At 65.1% G+C, this 18340-nt stretch overlaps 1 protein-coding gene across 3 annotated transcripts; it reads left to right on the top strand.

Moving 5' to 3' along the window:
- Positions 1–56: 56 nt before the first annotated feature.
- CGN (cingulin) lies at positions 57–17554 on the top strand. Of its 3 annotated transcripts, none has more exons than XM_065043207.1 (21): positions 57–190; positions 4521–5340; positions 5434–5534; positions 5888–5957; positions 6066–6161; positions 6353–6474; positions 7325–7466; positions 7540–7752; positions 9064–9212; positions 10105–10246; positions 10321–10509; positions 10584–10790; positions 11266–11511; positions 12603–12773; positions 12849–13010; positions 14015–14104; positions 16072–16155; positions 16519–16637; positions 16725–16833; positions 16913–17076; positions 17151–17554. In XM_065043207.1, the coding sequence occupies exons 2-21, from the start codon at positions 4543–4545 to the stop codon at positions 17290–17292; spliced, it is 3516 nt and encodes a 1171-aa protein (XP_064899279.1). In that variant the 5' UTR covers positions 57–190; positions 4521–4542; the 3' UTR covers positions 17293–17554. The 3 variants fall into 3 exon arrangements, with proteins under 3 accessions (XP_064899279.1, XP_064899277.1, XP_064899278.1); XM_065043205.1 differs by lacking the exon at positions 57–190 and adding an exon at positions 278–379; XM_065043206.1 differs by lacking the exon at positions 57–190 and adding an exon at positions 1786–1919.
- Positions 17555–18340: the final 786 nt, after the last annotated feature.

The raw sequence follows: 18340 nt of genomic DNA, 5'->3' as shown, positions 1-18340 counted from the left end.
CGGAACGCTCCTGCGTGGGGACGGGGACGGGAGGGCCTGGGAGCGTCCCCGCCACACCGTGCCCTGGGGAGCAGACAGGGACGGGGGAGCCGTTTGGGAGCACGAAAGCGCCGCTGCCCCGGCCGCCCCCTCCGCTGCCACCGGAGCGGCTCCCTCCCCAAGATGGCGGTACAGGGCGGAGCGGCACCAGGTGCATCACGTGACGGCCGTACCGGGACGGGCCGTTCGCGGGATGGAGGTGTGGTTGGGGGCGTGGTCTGCCGCTCTGACTCCGCCCCGGGGCGGGGTCGGGCGCGGCGCGGTCCAATGGGTGGTGCTGGGGGCGGGGCCTGGGCGAAGGTAACAGGTTGCGGTGGGAGCGGCGGGAGCGGCGGCGGCGGTGAGTGCGGGGACAGGGGGACACGGGGCTGCTGTCCCGGGGGGTCCTGCTGCCCCAGGGCTGTACTGCTTTATGGCAGAGCCTATAGGGGTTGGGCCATAGGGGCTGCTGTCCTGGAGGGGGTCCTGTGGTACCGGGGAGGTCTTGCCCTATGGCAGCGCCCATAGGGGCTGTTATTTCTGGTGCGTGTCCTGCCCTATGGCAAAGCCTATAGGGGCTGGGGCCATAGGGGCTGCTGTTCTGGGAGTGTGCACTACCCTATGGCAAAGCCTATAGGGGCTGGGGCCATAGGGGCTGCTGTTCCGGGAGTGTGCACTACCCTATGGCAAAGCCTATAGGGCTGGGGCTATAGGGGTGCCCTGCCCTTTGGCAGCGCCCATAGGGGCCGGGTGTGTAGGCATTGCCCTTCCTGGAGCGTGCTGTTCCCTCTGGCAGCGCCTATAGGGGCTGTTGGCTTTGGCACGTGTCCTGCCCTATGGCAGCGCCTATATGGGCTGGGCCATAGGTGGTGTCCTTCCCGGGGTGTGCCCTGTCCTGTTGTGGAACATACAGGGGCTGGGCCATAGGGGCTTTCCTTTGGGGGCTGAGCCTATAGAAGATGCTATAGGGGCTGGCTCTATGGGGACCCTTGTCCTTGGTGTGTGTCCCCTAAGTGTCACTTACCCTATGGCAGATCCTATAGGGAGCCCCCAAGCTGCTCCCCAAACCAGCGACCTGGGTTGTTGCTGTTCCACAGGGGATCTACTATCCCCTATAGGAGCGGCTTTACATCCCCTCTGGGGACTGTCCCTTCCATAGGGGACCAGAACAGAGAATCTGGGGCTCAGGTTTTGTCCCCGTCACCCCCCAACCCACCCGCTGCCTCCAGGCTCATCTGTGTCCCCATGTCCCCATCCTCCCCGGGGTCACACCCCGTTTTGGGGTGAAACCGGAGCATCCGCGACACCCATTGGTTTGTGCGGATCCACCTTGTGTCCCCGGGGAAACATCCATCCAAATAACTCCGGTTTCATGGCACGATTTGCTTGGAAACCACTAAACGGACCCAATCGGTGCCGCGGGAAACACCGTGCGGTGCGGCCGCGGTGGAGATTGCGGTTTGGTGCCGGTTTGGTGACCCCGCGGCTCCGGCGTCGGGCAGAAACGAGATTTTCCAGTATGGCGGTTGATGATTAACCCCAGGGCGCTGCCCGCCAAGGAATTTGGAATTTGGTTCTTATCAGCTTCTTGTCGGAGCCCCGGGGGGACGTCACCTGCGTGGTGACCCTTGTCCCCGCCGACATCTCACCTCCTCCAGCCCGGCGCGGTGTCACGGCGTCACCGGCGGCCCGTCCCCGCCGCGTGACGCAGGTGTCCCGGTTTCGGGTTCCCCCGACCCGGCCGAGCGCTCCTGGGGTTTGCGGCGGAGCAGGAACAGCCGGTGCCGGGCAGGGCGCCGCGAACCAACCCCGGACTTTGGCACGAGCGAAACCGGCGCTGCGGCAAACAGGGTGGAGCTGAGCGCTGGGGAAACCCTCACCGGGAACGCGCCAAAAAACAGGTGACGGGGAAACACGCCGAGTCGGTGACATTTTGGGGTGACATGATGTCCGCTGTTCCCCATGCCTGCAGTTGCACGACCCGCTCGGTTCGCACACAAGTAGTGGGAAACCGGCTCCGGCATCACCGCCCGGAATGTGATGCCGGCGGTTGAATGATCCATCTGACCTTGCCAAGGCAGGATCAGCCCGACCCCGCGGCCGTCGCCGGTGCCCCCCGGGCGTCCCGGGTGCTGCTGGGGAACCGGGGCGAACCGCGGGACTCGGAGCCTTTTCCAGCGGCGCCTGCACGTTGCAAAACAGCTTTTCTGGGTGACCGTCCCGGGCACAAAGGGCTCATTGTGCGGCCGGTGCGGAGTTGGCCGCTCGCCATCCCCGGCCGCGGTGCCGGAGCTGCGTGACCACCGGCCATGGTCCCTCCTGCCGTGTCCAAGAACCTGCTGGTTTACCCCCAATTTTAGCCGCTTTGCCCCTCGCCGCCCACCCAAAGGCCTCCCCTTCCCGTTTGCTGGAACATCCTGAACTTTGCTGCCCTGGCTGGTTCCCCCTCCTTGGATCGTGTCCATCTCTGCGGGCTGAGGGGACATTGCGGTCCCCAAGGTGACACTGAGGTCCCCGAGGGGCACCTAATGGGATTTGCTCCAGGGTGTGTTGATAAACCGGTGTCCATCGCTGATCTCGTTAGCAGGACCCGGTGCAGGGATAACGAGCTCAGGAGCCGGGGGCTCTTCTTCCATCCTCTGCTCTTGTTCGTAAATAAACCCGCTCGCTGCGGCGCTGCCGTCACCGTGGTGTCCGGGCAGGGATGCAGGGACCCGGGTGACACCGGAGTCACCGCAGGAGCTGCCGCTGCTGGGTTGTGACCGGGGACATGAGCAGATGGCGCTGACAGGAGCTGGCAGGGCTGGGGGAGCGAACAGCAAGTCCTTCCTGGCACTGCCCGGCACCCGCGGCTGCTCCGGCACTGCCGGCAGAAAGCCGGGTCCTGCGGCAGCTCCTGCGTCCGCCGCTCCATCTGTATCCGTGCTGGGCGTCCCCTGCTCCATCTGCATCCATTCTTGGCATCCTCCCCTCCACCTGCATCCCTTCTGGGCATCTCCACCTGCATCCCTGCTGAGCATCCTCCCCTGCACCTGCATCCCTGCTGAGCATCTCCGCCTGCATCTCTGCTGAGCATCTTCCCTCCACCTGCATCCCTTCTGAGCATCTTCCCTGTACCTGCATCCCCCCTGCATCTTCACCTGCATCCCTGCTGAGCATCCTCCCCTCCATCCCTGCTGGGCATCCCCTGCTCCATCTGCATCCATTCTTGGCATCCTCCCCTCCACCTGCATCCCTGCTGAGCATCTTCCCTGCACCTGCATCCCTGCTGAGCATCCTCCCCTCCATCCCATCCCTGCTGAGCATCCTCGCCTCCACCTGCATCCCCCCTGAGCATCTTCACCTGCATCCCCCCTGAGCATCTTCACCTGCATCCCCCCTGAGCATCTTCACCTGCATCCCCGCTGAGCATCTGCACCTGCATCCCCCCTGAGCATCTCCACCTGCATCCCCCCTGAGCATCTTCTCTGCACCTGCATCCCCCCTGAGCATCTTCTCTGCACCTGCATCCCCGCTGAGCATCTGCACCTGCATCCCCGCTGAGCATCTGCACCTGCATCCCCGCTGAGCATCTTCACCTGCATCCCTGCTGAGCATTCTCCCCTGCACCTGCATCCATTCTGAGCATCCTCCACCTGCATCCCTGCTGAGCATCCTCCCCTGCACCTGCATCCCCCCTGAGCATCTTCTCTGCACCTGCATCCCCGCTGAGCATCTTCACCTGCATCCCTGCTGAGCATCCTCCCCTGCACCTGCATCCATTCTGAGCATCCTCCACCTGCATCCCTGCTGAGCATCCTCCCCTGCACCTGCATCCCCACTGAGCATCTTCACCTGCATCCCTGCTGAGCATCTTCCCTGCACCTGCATCCCCCTGAGCATCTTCACCTGCATCCCCCTGAGCATCTTCACCTGCATCCCCCTGAGCATCTTCACCTGCATCCCCACTGAGCTCCAGACACCCAGTTTATTTACAGCGGAGGAAGGAGCCGCAGGTGCTCCCGGTGTGTGTGGTGACAAAACGGTGCTGGGGGGGTGAAAACATGGTCCCACCGGCCTGATTTGGGGCTGTTCCATCCCTTAACCCCCCTGGTCCCCTTGAGGAGCTCCCCCCGCACTGTGTCCCCCGCTCCGGCCGGCATCGCCGGGGCTGCCGCCGGGACCGAGTGGGAGGTGACATCACGCTGCTCCCAATATGTCACTGTTCATCTGTCCCCTCCCCACGGGACGCGAGGACACGGGGGCCGGGGCGATGCCGGGGGACGCCCGGCTGCAGTGTTCAACCGAGGTCCCAGCGTCCCCTCTGTGTCCCCTCCATGTCCCCAGGGTCCGGTTGTGATGCTGCAGCAGATTGGGGGGGTTCAGCTCTCCCCGTCCCCTCCCAGAGCAGCAGGCGATGCTGGTGCCGTATCCCCATCCTGGTGACACTGCAGTGGTGACACCAGTGTCCCCTGGCTCACCATCCCCGCTCGCAGGGTGACTGTGCCCATCTGTCCCCCCAGAACCGCGGTGCCGAGCGCCGGGATGGAGCAGCAGAGCCCGCTGGACCACGGCGTCCAGATCCGCTTCATCACGGACCTGCAGGAGCCGCGCAGACCCCCCCGGCCCCGCGGCAAAGCCGGCACGTACGGCGTGGCCGTGCGCGTCCAGGGCATCGCCGGCCAGCCCTTCGTCGTCCTCAACAGCGGCGACAAGGGCGGCGACTCCTTTGGGGTGCAGATCAAGAGCGACGGCTCCTTCACCGGCCCCCCCGCCGGCCCTCGGCCCCCCGCCTCTGATTTGGACCTACCGGAGAACCCCCGCAGCTCCTCAGACGACGAGGGGACCCCCCGGGACCTGCGCAGGTCACAGTCCCACGGGGACCTGCTCAGGGCCACCATTGAGGAGCCCGTGGCCACCGGCGCTCCCCACGCCACCCGGCACAACCACATTGCAACCATGGGGAAGAGCAGCAGCTTGGCGAACATCACGCCGGAGCGCGGCGAAGCCTCGTGGGCCGCGGTCCCCTCGCCGGACACGGGCGGTGGCGACGTGGACACCGAACCGCTGGGCTCGGTGGATTCGCTCATCAGCAAGTTCGACGGGCCGGGGCCGGCGCGGGGGCGCGTGGCGCGAAGGGGCCGCGTCCCCCCCGAGCAGAGGAAGCGCTCGCAGAGCCTGGACGGCCGCGGTCAGCGCCGCGACGCGCCGGACACCGCGGGGCTGAGCGGGACCCAGCGCCGCGCAGGCAGCGTCCGCCCCGCGGGGTCCCCCAAGGACACGGGGACACGGAGCCAGCGGGGGGCCCGGGGAGCGGAGGAGACACCGGTCGAGCGGCTGCAGGTATCGGGGTTCGCGGAGGTCACGGCTCTTTAATTTGGGGGGGGGACGTTGGTGTCCTCGTGGGACCTGAGCTGGTGTTGGTCCCCGCGGCAGCTCAAATCCACCCCGGACCTGCTGCGGGACCAGCGGGAGGTCACCGAGCCCGGCGGCACTGAGGACCCCAAGGAGCTCATCTATGGCATCCTGAGAGAGGGGTGAGCCCCTAAAACCCCCCAAAGCCCCCCAAATGTCCCCAAAATGCCTAAACCCCCCTAAAGACCCCCCAAGCCTGTTCCCAAAGTGACCAGGGGCTGTGGGAGTGGAGATGGGCCAGGATTTGGGGCGACCAAGTGGCTCTTGGGGTGTCCCCCAGTCCTGTCCCCCCAACATCCCCCATGTGTCCCCGACCTCCCCCCTGCGTCCCCCACATCCTCCTCATGGCCCCAACCACCCTCCCCATCCCAAATCACCTCCTCCCCGTGTCCCCAACCTCCTCCCCGTGTCCCCAACCTCCTCCCCTTGTCCCCCACATCCTCCCCTTGTCCCCATCCTCCTCCTGCTGCCACAGGAGCAACGAGAGCGAAATGTCCCTGAAGAGGAAAACTCTGCGGCTGCTGGAGAAGCTGCAGGAGCTGGCGGTGAGTTGGGGGGGTCACTGGTCCCTCACCCCCCCAGGGGCTCCAGCAGGGTGACTGGGGACCGAGCGGTGGCTCCAAACCCCCAAATGAGCCCAGGGGTGTCCCCAGGTGCCCCCCAAGGCCACGACGTGTCCCCAGCCCCAGCACAGGGACCTGGCCAGGCGGGTGGAGGAGCTGCAGGAGAAGCTGGACGAGGAGACCAAGGTGATGCCGGGCAGGAGGTTGGGGACACTGGGAAGGGCACAGGGTGGCAAGTGACATCCCGGGGAGGGGGGCACACTGTGGGTCACCAAGGAGAGACCGAATGTCCTCCCCAAGGTGTTTCAGGGCCGCTGCGGAGGGGACGGGGCCGTGGTTGCGCGGGAGGGGACGTGACCGTGTCCCCTCGCCCGCAGCTCCGCCAGAAGCTGGAGCTGCCCGGGGAGCCGGCGAAGCTGCGAGAGGCCGAGGGCGAGAACCGGCGGCTGCGGGCGGCCCTGGAGGCCAAATCCCAGGAGCTGCAGAGGAGGATGCAGGAGTGAGAGCCGCGCCGGGGCTGGGGGTGTCTGTCTGTCCTTGCGATGGGGCTGGGGGTGTCTGTCTGTCCTTGCGATGGGGCTGGGGGTGTCTGTCTGTCCTTGCGATGGGGCTGGGGGTGTCTGTCTGTCCTTGCGATGGGGCTGGGGGTGTCTGTCTGTCCTTGCGATGGGGCTGGGGACGTCTGTCTGTCTTCACGATGGGGCTGGGGACGTCTGTCTGTCTTCGTGATGGGGCTGGGGACGTCTGTCTGTCTTCGTGATGGGGCTGGGGACGTCTGTCTGTCTTCGTGATGGGGCTGGGGACGTCTGTCTGTCTTCGTGATGGGACTGGGGACGTCTGTCTGTCCCTACAATGGGGATGGGGACATCTGTCTGTCCCTACAATGGGGGTGGGAACTTCCATCTGTCTTTGTGGTGGGGCTGGGGACATCTGTCTGTCCCTACAATGGGGCTGGGGACTTCTGTCTGTCTTCGTGATGGGACTGGGGACGTCTGTCTGTCCCTACAATGGGGATGGGGACATCTGTCTGTCCCCATAACAGGGCTGGGGACATCTGTCTGTCCCTACAATGGGGCTGGGGACTTCTGTCTGTCTTCATGATGGGGCTGGGGACATCCCTCAGTCCCCACAATGGGGCTGGGGACATCAGTCTGTCCCCACGACAGTGCTGGAGATGTCCGTCTGTCCCCAGAACTGGCTCTATGGTGTGGGGATGCTCAGGGAGCGCAGGGCGGGTGGTGATTGTCCTCGCTGTCCCCATCGGGGTGGATGTGGCTCGCATCCCTGTGGCCAGCGCATCCCCCTGAATGTCCCCATGTCCCCCTGAATGTCCCCGTGTCCCTGGCCAGGCTGAGCACGGTGACAGCAGCCAAGGACCAGTTGGAGACGCGGCTGCGCCAGCACCAGGAGCAACTTATGGAGACGCAGCAAGAGCTCGACCGCCTGCGCCAGGACCCCGGCGCTGCCCCGGACGGCGACGCCGCGCACAAGGTAATGGCGACAGCCACGCGAGCGTCCCCCTGCGCCGCCCGCCGCCACCCAGCGCCGTGTCCCCGTGTCGCAGGAGCTGGCGGAGGCGCGGGAGGAGCTGGAGGAGCTGCGGGGCCGGCGGCTGCGGCTGGAGGAGCAGCTGCGGCTGCGGGAGCGCGAGCTGACGGCGCTGAAGGGCGCGCTCAAGGAGGAGGTGGCCGCGCACGACCGTGAGCTGGACCGCGTGCGGCAGCAGTGCCAGAGCGACGTGGAGACGCTGCGGCGCAGCATGGAGGACATCTCGCAGGTGTGGGGACATCGCGCACGTCTGGGGACACGGGGACATCCCACAGGTGTGGGGACATCGCACAGGTGTGGGGACACAGGGACATCTCGCAGGTGTGGGGACGTCTCGCAGGTATGGGGACATCCCACAAGTGTGGGGACATTGCACAGGTGTGGGGACACAGGGACATCCCGCAGGTGTGGGGACATCCCGCAGGTGTGGGGGCATCCCACAAGTGTGGGGACATCTCACAGGTGTAGGGACACGGGGACATCTCGCAGGTGTGGGGACATCTTCCAGGTGTGGGGACATCGCGCACATCTGGGGACACGGGGACATCTCACAGGTGTGGGGACACGAGGACATCCCACAAGTGTGGGGACATCTCACAGGTGTGGGGACACGGGGACATCTCACAGGTGTGGGGGCATCTTGCAGGTGTGGGGACATCGCGCACATCTGGGGACACGGGGACATCTCACAGGTGTGGGGACACAGGGACATCTCACAGGTGTGGGGACATCTTGCAGGTGTGGGGACATCGCGCACATCTGGGGACACGGGGACATCTCACAGGTGTGGGGACACGGGGACATCCCGCAGGTGTGGGGACATCTCGCAGGTGTGGGGACACAGGGACATCTCGCAGGTGTGGGGACACGGGGACATCTCACAAGTGTGGGGACACGGGGACATCCCACAAGTGTGGGGACATCTCACAGGTGTGGGGACACGGGGACATTCCGCAGGTGTGGGGACATCTCACAGGTGTGGGGACACGGGGACATCTCACAGGTGTGGGGACATGGGGACATCCCGCAGGTGTGGGGACATCTCACAGGTGTGGGGACATGGGGACATCTCGCAGGTGTGGGGACATGGGGACATCTCGCAGGTGTGGGGACGTCGCGCAGGTGACGTTGGTTTGGTGACTCCAAGGTTCAGTGATCCCGCGGGTTGGTGACTCTGAGGTTCGGTGATCCCTTGGTTTGGTGGCTCCGAGGTTCCATGATCCCTTGGTTTGGTGACTCTGGGGCTCCATGATCCCTCGGTTTGGTGACTCCGAGGTTCCGTGATCCTCGGTTTGGTGACTCTGGGGCTCCATGATCCCTCGGTTTGGTGACTCTGAGGCTCCATGATCCCTCGGTTTGGTGACTCTGAGGCTCCGTGATCCCTCGGTTTGGTGACTCTGGGGCTCCATGATCCCTCAGTTTGGTGACTTTGAGGTTCCGTGATCCTCGGTTTGGTGACTCTGAGGCTCCATGATCCCTCGGTTTGGTGACTCTGAGGCTCCGTGATCATCGGTTTGGTGACTCCGAGTTCTGTCCCCAGGACCAGGCCAGCCTGGAGTCGGAGCGGCAGCGGATCGGCGCGGTGCTGCGGAACCTGCAGCGGGAGCTGGAGGAGAGCACGGAGGAGACGGGGCACTGGCGGGACCTGTTCCAGAAGAACAAGGACGAGCTCCGCGCCGCCAAGCAGGAGTGGGTGCCAGGCTGGGCTTTGGGGGGTCCAGCCGCCTGTGAGCATCGTTAGTGCGGAGCTCGTTAAAACGAGCCGGCGGCTGGGATGGGGCTGGAGCGCAAGTGTGATGGGAGCGGCTGAGGGACCCAAGGAAACGGCCTCAAGTTGCGCCAGGGGAGGGTGAGGTTGGAAATTTGGGAGAATTTCTTCCCAAAAGAGTTGTTGGGTGTTGGAACAGGTGAAGTTGTGGAGTCACCATCCCTGGAGGGTTGGACAGACGGACATGAGGTTCTCAGGATATGGGGCAGTGCCGGGGTGGGTTATGGTTGGACTTCGTGATGTGGAGGGTCTTGTCCAACCAAAATGGTGATTCCATGATCATGGAAGGGTTTGGGTTGGGAGGGACCTTCAAAGACCATCTAGTCATGGGCAGGGACATCCCCAACCAGACCAGGGACATCCCCAACTGATCAGGGACATCCAGCCAGACCAGGGACATCCAACCAGACCAGGCTGCTCAGAGCCACATCCAACCTGACCTTGGGTGTTCTCAGGGATGGGGCATCAACCACCTCCCTGGGCAACCTGGGCCAGAGTCCCCACCCTCAGCATCACAAATAGAGATTGGAGATGGGATCTTGGGGACAATTTCTTCCCCAAAGGGCTGTGGGGCATTGGAACAGGCTGCCCAGGGCAGTGCTGGAGTCACCATCCCTGGAGGGTTGGACAGACAGACATGAGGTTCTCAGGACATGGGGGAGTGCTAGAGTTGGTTTATGGTCGGACTCGATGATCTTGAGGCACTTTCCCAACCAAAACGATTCATTGACTCTCCTCCCTGGGCACGCGGGGGCTCCCGGGGCGCGTGGGGCCAGGGCGCGGGTTCGGTGTCCCCATCGTGCCCCTCCGCAGGCTGCTGCAGGTGAAGCTGGAGCGCGAGGAGCTGGAGGACGAGCTGCGGGAGCTGCGCGAGCGCTTGGCGGCCGCTCGCCAGGAGACGGAGCGGGCGCGGGGCAGAGCGGGGGACCCCGGCGAGCTGGACGCGCTGCGCAAGGTGGGCGAGGCGAGCGCGGGGGGGACCGCGGCGGCACCGACGGTCCCCAAAACACCGACCCCCCGGCATCCCAGGAGCTGCGGGAGGCGCGGGAGCAGCAGCGGGAGCTGGCGGAGCAGCGGCAGAGCCGCGACGAGCAGCTGCGGCAGCGCGAGCAGGAGCTGGCGGCGCTGAGGGACGAGGCGTCCGGACACACCGAGGAGCTGGAGCGGCTGCGCCGGGACCTGCAGCAGCTGCGGGAGGAGCGGGACGAGGCCACCGAGGTGGGCGCAGGACCGGGGGGAGTCGGGTCCAAGCCCACGTTGTCCCCGCGGCTCATCCCGCGGTTGCATTGCAGGCGAAGGCGTCGCTGGAGAGCGCGAGGGCGGCGGCGGAGCAGGCGCGGGGGGCGGCCGAGAGCGGGCGGCGGGAGCTGCAGGAGCAGAACGACGACCTGAGGAAGAAGATCCAGGGGCTGGAGGAGCAGCTGAAGGACTACGAGCGCTTGGGAGAGAGCTGGGAGGGCTCCCAGGCGCGGCTCAAGGACAGAGTCGCCAAGCTGGAGGTGAATGCGGGTGCTGCCGAGCTGCTCCCAGGGTGATGAGAGAGGAATGAGGAAAGGCTGAGGGAGCTGGGGCTCTGGAGCTGGACAAGAGGAGCCTGAGGGGGGACTCATTGCTGGGGATCAAGATGGAAAGGGGCAGTGTCAGGAGGATGGAGCCAGGCTCTTCTGGTGACAACCAGGGACAGGACAAGGGGCAATGGGTGCAAACTGCAACACAGGAGGTTCCGCTGGAAGATGAGAAGCAACTTGTTGGGGTGAGGGTGGCAGAGCCTGGCCCAGGCTGCCCAGGGGGTTGTGGAGTCTCCTTCTGTGCAGACATTCCAACCCGCCTGGACACCTTCCTGTGTAACCTCATCTGGGTGTTCCTGCTCCGGGGGGATTGCACTGGATGGGCTTTTGGGGTCCCTTCAACCCTGACACTCTGGGGTTCAGTGTGAGCAGCTTCATCCCCTCCTGTCACCCGTTGTCCCCGCAGGCCGAGCGGCGGCAGCTGGAGGAGTCGCTGGGGGAGGCCGGGCAGCGGGAGCAGGAGCTGTGCGCGGCGCGGCGGCAGCGGGAGGAGGCGGAGCGGGCGCTGGCGCGGCTGGCGCAGGAGCAGCGGGAGCTCAGCGCCGCAGTGCAGGACGAGCGGCGGCACAAGGAGCAGCTGCAGCGCAGCCGGGACGAGCTGGAGGAGCAGAAGCGGCTGCTTGATCGCACCACCCAGAAGCTCAATAAAGAGGTTTGGAGGATACCTGGTCACTCCCCGATGTCCCCAGAGGCTCCATAAAGCCACACTGTCCCCAGGGATCGGTCCCCTAGTGTCCCAAGGGTGTTCCCTGTCCCTGCTCAGTCTGGTGGGGCAGCCACCCTCTCGGTGACACTCCTGAGCTCATGGGGCAGAAATGTCCCCACTATGGGCATCTTGTCCCCACTTAGGCCCATCAGCTCGCGACAGGGTGGTCACCAGCTGTCCCCAGTTGTCCCCTGAGCTGTCCCCAGTTGTCCCCTGAGCTGTCACCAATTGTCCCATGAGCTGTCCCCAACTCCTGAGCTGTCCCTGGGTCCTGAACTGTCTCCAGTTGTCCCCTGAGCCATCCCCAGCCCCTGAGCTGTCCCAAACTGTCCCCTGAGCCATTCCCAGCTCCTGAGCTGTCCCAAGCTGTCCCTTGAGCTGTCCCTGGGTCCTGAGCTGTCCCCAATTGTCCCCTGAGCCATCCCCAGCCCCTGAGCTGTCCCCAGCTGTTCCCTGAGCTGTCCCTGGGTCCTGAGCTCTCACCAATTGTCCCCTGAGCTGTCCCCAACTCCTGAGCCATCCCCAACCATCCCCTGAGCCATCCCCAGACCCTGAGCTGTCCCCAGTTGTCCCCTGAGTTGTCCCCAACTGTCCCCTGAGATGCCCCCAGCCCCTGAGCTGTCCCTGGGTCCTGAGCTCTCACCAATTGTCCCCTGAGCTGTCCCTGTCCCCTGAGCCATCCCCAGCCCCTGAGCTGTCCCCAACTGTCCCCTGAGCTGTCCTTGGGTCCTGAGCTCTCACCAATTGTCCCCTGAGCTGCCCCCAACTCCTGAGCTGTCCCCAACTGTCCCCTGAGCTGTCCCTGGGTCCTGAGTTCTCACCAGTTGTCCCCTGAGCTGTCCCTGGGTCCTGAGCTGTCCCCAACCACCCCCTGAGCCATCCCCAGCCCCTGAGCCGTCCCAAACTGTCCCCTGAGCTGTCCCTGTGTCCTGAGCCATTCCCAGCCATCCCCTGAGCCATCCCCAGCCCCTGAGCCGTCCCAAACTGTCCCCCGAGCCATCCCCAGCCGTCCCCTGAGCCGCCCGCGCTCCGCACAGCTGGAGCAGATGTCGCAGGAGTCGCAGCGCTCGCTGGCCGCGCTGCGGGCGCAGCTGGACGAGTTCCGCGACAAGTCGCGCAAGGAGCTGGCGGAGGCGCAGAAACAAGCCCAGGAGCGCGGCGCCGAGCTGGAGAGCGCGCGGCTCGGCACCGGGCGCCTGCAGGACGAGGTGGGTCCCGCCACGTCCCCACCGCGGGGGTGACGCGGGGACGCGGTGCGACACGGGGCCGCGGTTTCGGCGCAGGTGGCGCGGCTGAAGCAGGCGCTGCAGGAGCAGCAGGCGCAGCGGGACAGCGCGCAGCTGGACAAGGAGCTGCTGCTGCAGCGGCTGCAGGGGCTGGAGCAGGAGCTGGAGAAGCGGCAGCGCGGGCAGGATGAGCGCTCACGGCACGCCAGGGTGATGGAGGTGGGGACGGCACCCCAAAATCCCCTGCGCCCCAAATCTCCCACATCCCAAATCCCCCCCCCACCAAATCCCCTGCACCCCAAATCCCCTGCACCCCAAATCCCCTGCGCCCCAACTGCCTGCGCCCCAAATCCCCTGCACCCCAATCACCTGCTCCCCCAATCCCCTGCACCCCAATCCCCTGCACCCCAACCGCCTGCTCCCCAAATCCCCTGCACCTCAACCCCCTGCTCCCCCCAACCCCCTGCTCCCCCCAACCCCCTGCACCCCCAAATCCCCTGCACCCCAACCACCTGCTCCCCCAAATCCCCTGCACCCCCAAATCCCCTGCACCCCAACCGCCTGTTCCCCAAATCCCCCACACTCCCAAATCCCCTGCACCCCAAATCCCTTGCACCCCAACTGCCTGCCCCCCAAATCCCCTGCAACCCAAATCCCCTGCATGCCAAATCCCCTGCACCCCAACCACCTGCTCCCCAAAATCCCCCCACCCCCAAATCCCCTGCACCCCCAAATCTCCCACATGCCTGAACTTCCTGCACCCCCAAGTCCCCTGAACCCCAAATCCCAATCCCATCCCATCTCTGCCCACTGTCCCTTGGGCGCTGGGTACACGGGAGGTGTCCCACCCCACCCCACCCCATCCCATCCCATCGAATCCCATCCCATCCCATCCCATCTCTGCCCACTGTCCCTTGGGTGCTGGGTGCACGGGGCGTGTCCCACCCCATCTCATCCCATCTCTGCCCACTGTCCCTTGGGTGCTGGGTGCATGGGGGGGCTCCCATCCCACCCCATCCCACCCCATCCCACCCCATCCCATCCCACCCCATCCCATCCCACCCCATCCCATCCCTGCCCACTGTCCCTTGGGTGCTGGGTGCACAGGGGGGCTCCCATCTCATCCTATCCCATCCTATCCCATCATCACCCCCGGGGTGTCCCCAGCCCCCCGTGTCCCCCCCCGTGTCCCCCCAGCTCCGCTGACCCCCATGTGTGTGCAGGAGAAGGCCAAGCGGCTGGAGGAGGAGCTGGAGGAGGAGAAGGCGACGGTGGAGCTGCTGACGGAGCGGGTGACGCGCAGCAGGGACCAGGTACGGACGGGGGGTCCCCAGAACATGGGGGTGTCCCCCAGAACTCAGGGGTGTCCCCCAAACCCGGGGGTATCCCCCAAACCCAAGGGTGCAACAGCAGAACCCGCCGGCTCGGGGCAAACAGCACCAGGACCCCCATAGTCGGTACAACCTGAGTTCAAACCGCCTTAATGAGTCATTAAAAATAAACGAACCAACCAAGCGGACAAAAAAAAAAAAGGGATAAAAAGAAAAGAGAAACGGAACAAAACAAGGAGAAAAGAAATCCCGGTGTTGCAGGGTGAGGTTTGTGTTTGTGCAGGAGCTCGGGGTGTAAATCACCCGCGGCTCGGGCTCTCCCGCCCCATTAACCCACCTGCTAATTACCTTCAAAGCTGGAGCCGCTGGCTGAGCCCTGCGCGGGCGGAGCTGCCGGCGCTGGGATTCACTGGGCTGTGCTGGGATTCACTGGGCTGTGCTGGGATCCCAGGACCTGGTAGCACTGGGATTCACTGGGCTGTGCTGGGATCCCAGGACCCGGTGGAACTGGGATTCACTGGGCTGTGCTGGGATCCCTGGACCCGGTGGCACTGGGATTCACTGGGCTGTGCTGGGATTCGCTGGGGTGTGCTGGGATCCCAGGACCTGGTAGCACTGGGATTCACTGGGCTGTGCTGGGATTCACTGGGCTGTGCTGGGATCCCAGGACCTGGTATCACTGGGATTCACTGGGCTGTGCTGGGATTCACTGGGCTGTGCTGGGATCCCTGGACCCGGTAGCACTGGGATTCACTGGGCTGTGCTGGGATTCACTGGGCTGTGCTGGGATCCCAGGACCTGGTAGCACTGGGATTCACTGGGCTGTGCTGGGATCCCAGGACCCGGTGGCACTGGGATTCACTGGGCTGTGCTGGGATTTACTGGGGTGTGCTGGGATCCCTGGACCCGGTAGCACTGGGATTCACTGGGGTGTGCTGGGATTCACTGGGGTGTGTTGGGATTTACTGGGGTGTGTTGGGATTTACTGGGGTGTGCTGAGATCCCTGAACCTGGTGGCACTGGGATTCACTGGGGTGTGCTGGGATTCACTGGGCTGTGCTGGGATTCACTGGGCTGTGCTGGGATCCCTGGACCCGGTGGCACTGGGATTCACTGGGCTGTGCTGGGATTCACTGGGGTGTGCTGGGATCCCTGGACCCGGTAGCACTGGGATTCACTGGGCTGTGCTGGGATCCCTGGACCCGGTGGCACTGGGATTCACTGGGCTGTGCTGGGATCCCAGGGCCTGGTAGCACTGAGATTTACTGGGATCCTAGGGTGGCACCGGGATTTACTGGGATCCTGGGACCCAGTAGCACTGGGATTTACTGGGATCCCAGGACCCGGTAGCACTGGGATTTACTGGGATCCCGGAACCCAGTAGCACTGGAATTTACTGGGATTCTAGGGTGGCACTGGGATTTACTGGGACTTACTGGGATCCCAGGACCCAGTAGCACTGGGATTTACTGGGATTTACCGGGATCCCAGGACCTGGCAGTACTGGGATTTACTGGGATCCCAGGACCCAGTAGCACTGGGAATTACTGGGATCCTAGGGCAGCACTGGGATTTACTGGGATCCCAGGACCTGGCAGTACTGGGATTTACTGGGATCCTGGGACCCAGTAGCACTGGGATTTATTGGGATCCCAGGATCTGTTGGCACTGGGATTTATTGGGATCCCAGGACCCGGTAGCACCAGGATTTACCCACCGCGGATCAACCCCCTTCTCGCCCGCGGTGCCGGCAGAGCCGCCACCGCCGCCGGCTTCCCCGTCCCAGTCCAACCAGTTTAAACGCTCCGGCGGAGCAAAAGCTGCAGCGCTGGTCCCCGGCCGCTCGCCAGAATTCCCCTGGGAAGGAACCAAACTCCTCTCGTTGGGGGTTTCGGTGTCACCGAGCGCTGTGCTGGTGTCACCAAGTGTCACCGTGTCCCCGTCCCCAGCTGGACCAGCTGCGCGCGGAGCTGCTGCAGGAACGATCCGGGCGCCAGGACCTGGAGTGCGACAAGGTCTCTCTGGAGCGGCAGGTGAGGGGACGCGGCGCGGTTTTGGGGCAAAATGGGGGGTTTTTTGGCCAACAAGAGCAGAAACGGAGGAGCCAGGTTGGGGACAAGCATTGCGGCGGCTCCCGACCCCGATGGCCCCCGGCACGTCCCCGTCTCCGGTCTCGCCTCGTGTGCCAGCGCCTAATTGCCGTTATATAACCCGGCTCGTTACGGCTCCTCCTTGGGAAATGGGTTTCGGGGCCCTGACTCACCACCCGGGTTTACATAAGGGCGGCTGGGTGCCAGGAGCCCCGCGGGGTGACGGGGGCGGCTTTGGGGTGTCCCCTCCTCCCTGGGAGCCCCGTGGGGTGACGGGGATGGTTTTTGGTGTCCCCGTCCCCGCAGAACAAGGAGCTGAAGAGCCGCTTGGCCAGCGCCGAGGGGCTGCAGAGACCCAGCGGCAACGTCCCGCAGCTGGAGGCGCGGGTGCAGGAGCTGCAGGAGCGGCTGCAAGCGGAGGAGAGGTACTGTCCCCCATGTCCCCCGTGTCCCCTGTGTCCCCCGGAGCCTTCGGCCTCACCAGGGCCCACCCAACCCATGGTTTGCCGCAGGGAGAAGAGCACCCTGCTGTCCTCCAACCGCAAGCTGGAGCGGAAGGTGAAGGAGCTGAGCATCCAGATCGAGGACGAGCGACAGCACGTCAGCGACCAGAAGGACCAGGTTGGGGACATGGGGACACCCAGGGGACCCTAGGGATGCTCGTCACTCATCCCACGGGACTCATTGCGTGTCCCCGCAGCTGAGCCTGCGGGTGAAGGCGCTGAAGCGGCAGGTGGACGAGGCGGAGGAGGAGATCGAGCGGCTGGAGGGGGCGCGGAAGAAGGCGCAGCGGGAGCTGGAGGAGCAGCAGGAGCTCAACGAGCAGCTCCAGAACCGCGTTACGGCGCTGGAGAAGGAGGCCTGGTAGGGAACGCCACACTGGGGGGATCCCAGCCGTGTCCCCAGCACAGCGGGTGACCCCTCTCGTCCCTCCCCAGGCGCAAAGCCGCCCGCTCGGCGGCCGATTCGTCCCTGCGCGACGAGCCGCTGAGCTCGGACGAGGAGTCCGACAGCGCCTACGGCCCGTCCTCCATCGCCTCGCTGCTCAACGAGCCCACCCTGCAGACCAGCTCCTGCTGACCCCCCCCGCACGGACAGAAACTCTCCTGGATGCACCAGCGTGAAGGACGGTGCCGGAAAAACACCGGCACCCCCATTCTGTCCGGCACCTTCGTCTCCATACGGGTCTTGGGGTGTTTGCGCCGGGGGAGCTGCTCCCCATGGCCGCTGTCCCCCTCAAGTCACCAGCTCCCCAACGGGGCTCCCGGAGGGCCGGGTTGTTTTGTGTCCCCCTCTCCGTCCCCCTCGAGCGCTGTTTGAAATAAACCCCGGCGTTTTGGCGCCCGTGGCTCGTCGTGCGTGGCACCGCGTTCCTTCCCCGCTCTGCTGGATCTGGCCTGGAGATAAATCTTCGTTATCGCTAATTAACGAGGATGGGAGCCTTGCCAGCTGCTAATTAGCGCCATTGCGGTGATTGGCAGGTGGTTACTGCCGTTCCCCTCCGTGGCCTCGAGCGGGGCTGGGACGCTGCCCGGGGACCCGGCCAGTCCTGGCCCTGCTGCCTCAGTTTCCCCTCCCGTGCCCCGGTGATGTTGAACCAGCGGGGAGGGACACGGTGACAACAGCGGTGACAAACCCATCCGCTCTGCGGTCAGCGCTGTCCCCGCGTCACCAGCGCCGAGGGCCGTGCCCGGCACCCACGGCGTCCCCCCCGCGGCCAAACCAGCCCGGCACAACCGGTTCTGCTCCTCCCGGACACGCGTGTCGCAGCCGAGGTCAACCGCTGTCCCCACCCCGTGCCTCAGTTTCCCCAGCGGCTGCTCGGCCCGGCGAGGCTGCCGGGGACCCGCTGTGCCTCAGTTTCCCCTGCGGGTACCATGGTGACGGGGTGGGGGGCCCTGGGGTGCATCTTCCATCCCAAACACCCCCCCCGGCACAGGGTGTTCCCAGCGCCGGGCCGGCCGTGAGCCTGAGGCCAGTTGAGCTCATCACACCGGTGCGTGGCGGTCGGTGCCACCAGCGCGGCACAGGGGCTGCGGCACCCACCGGGCTCAGCCGCGGTGCCCCCGTGGCTCTGGGTGGGGACACCCCAGCGTATTGGGGGACGGGGGGGCAGGCCCGGCAGCAC

This window comes from Columba livia, chromosome 28, assembly GCF_036013475.1.
Source record: "Columba livia isolate bColLiv1 breed racing homer chromosome 28, bColLiv1.pat.W.v2, whole genome shotgun sequence".
Lineage (NCBI taxonomy): Eukaryota > Metazoa > Chordata > Aves > Columbiformes > Columbidae > Columba > Columba livia.
Note: the sequence above shows the minus strand (reverse complement) of the source record. Positions and strands in the feature narration are given on the sequence as shown.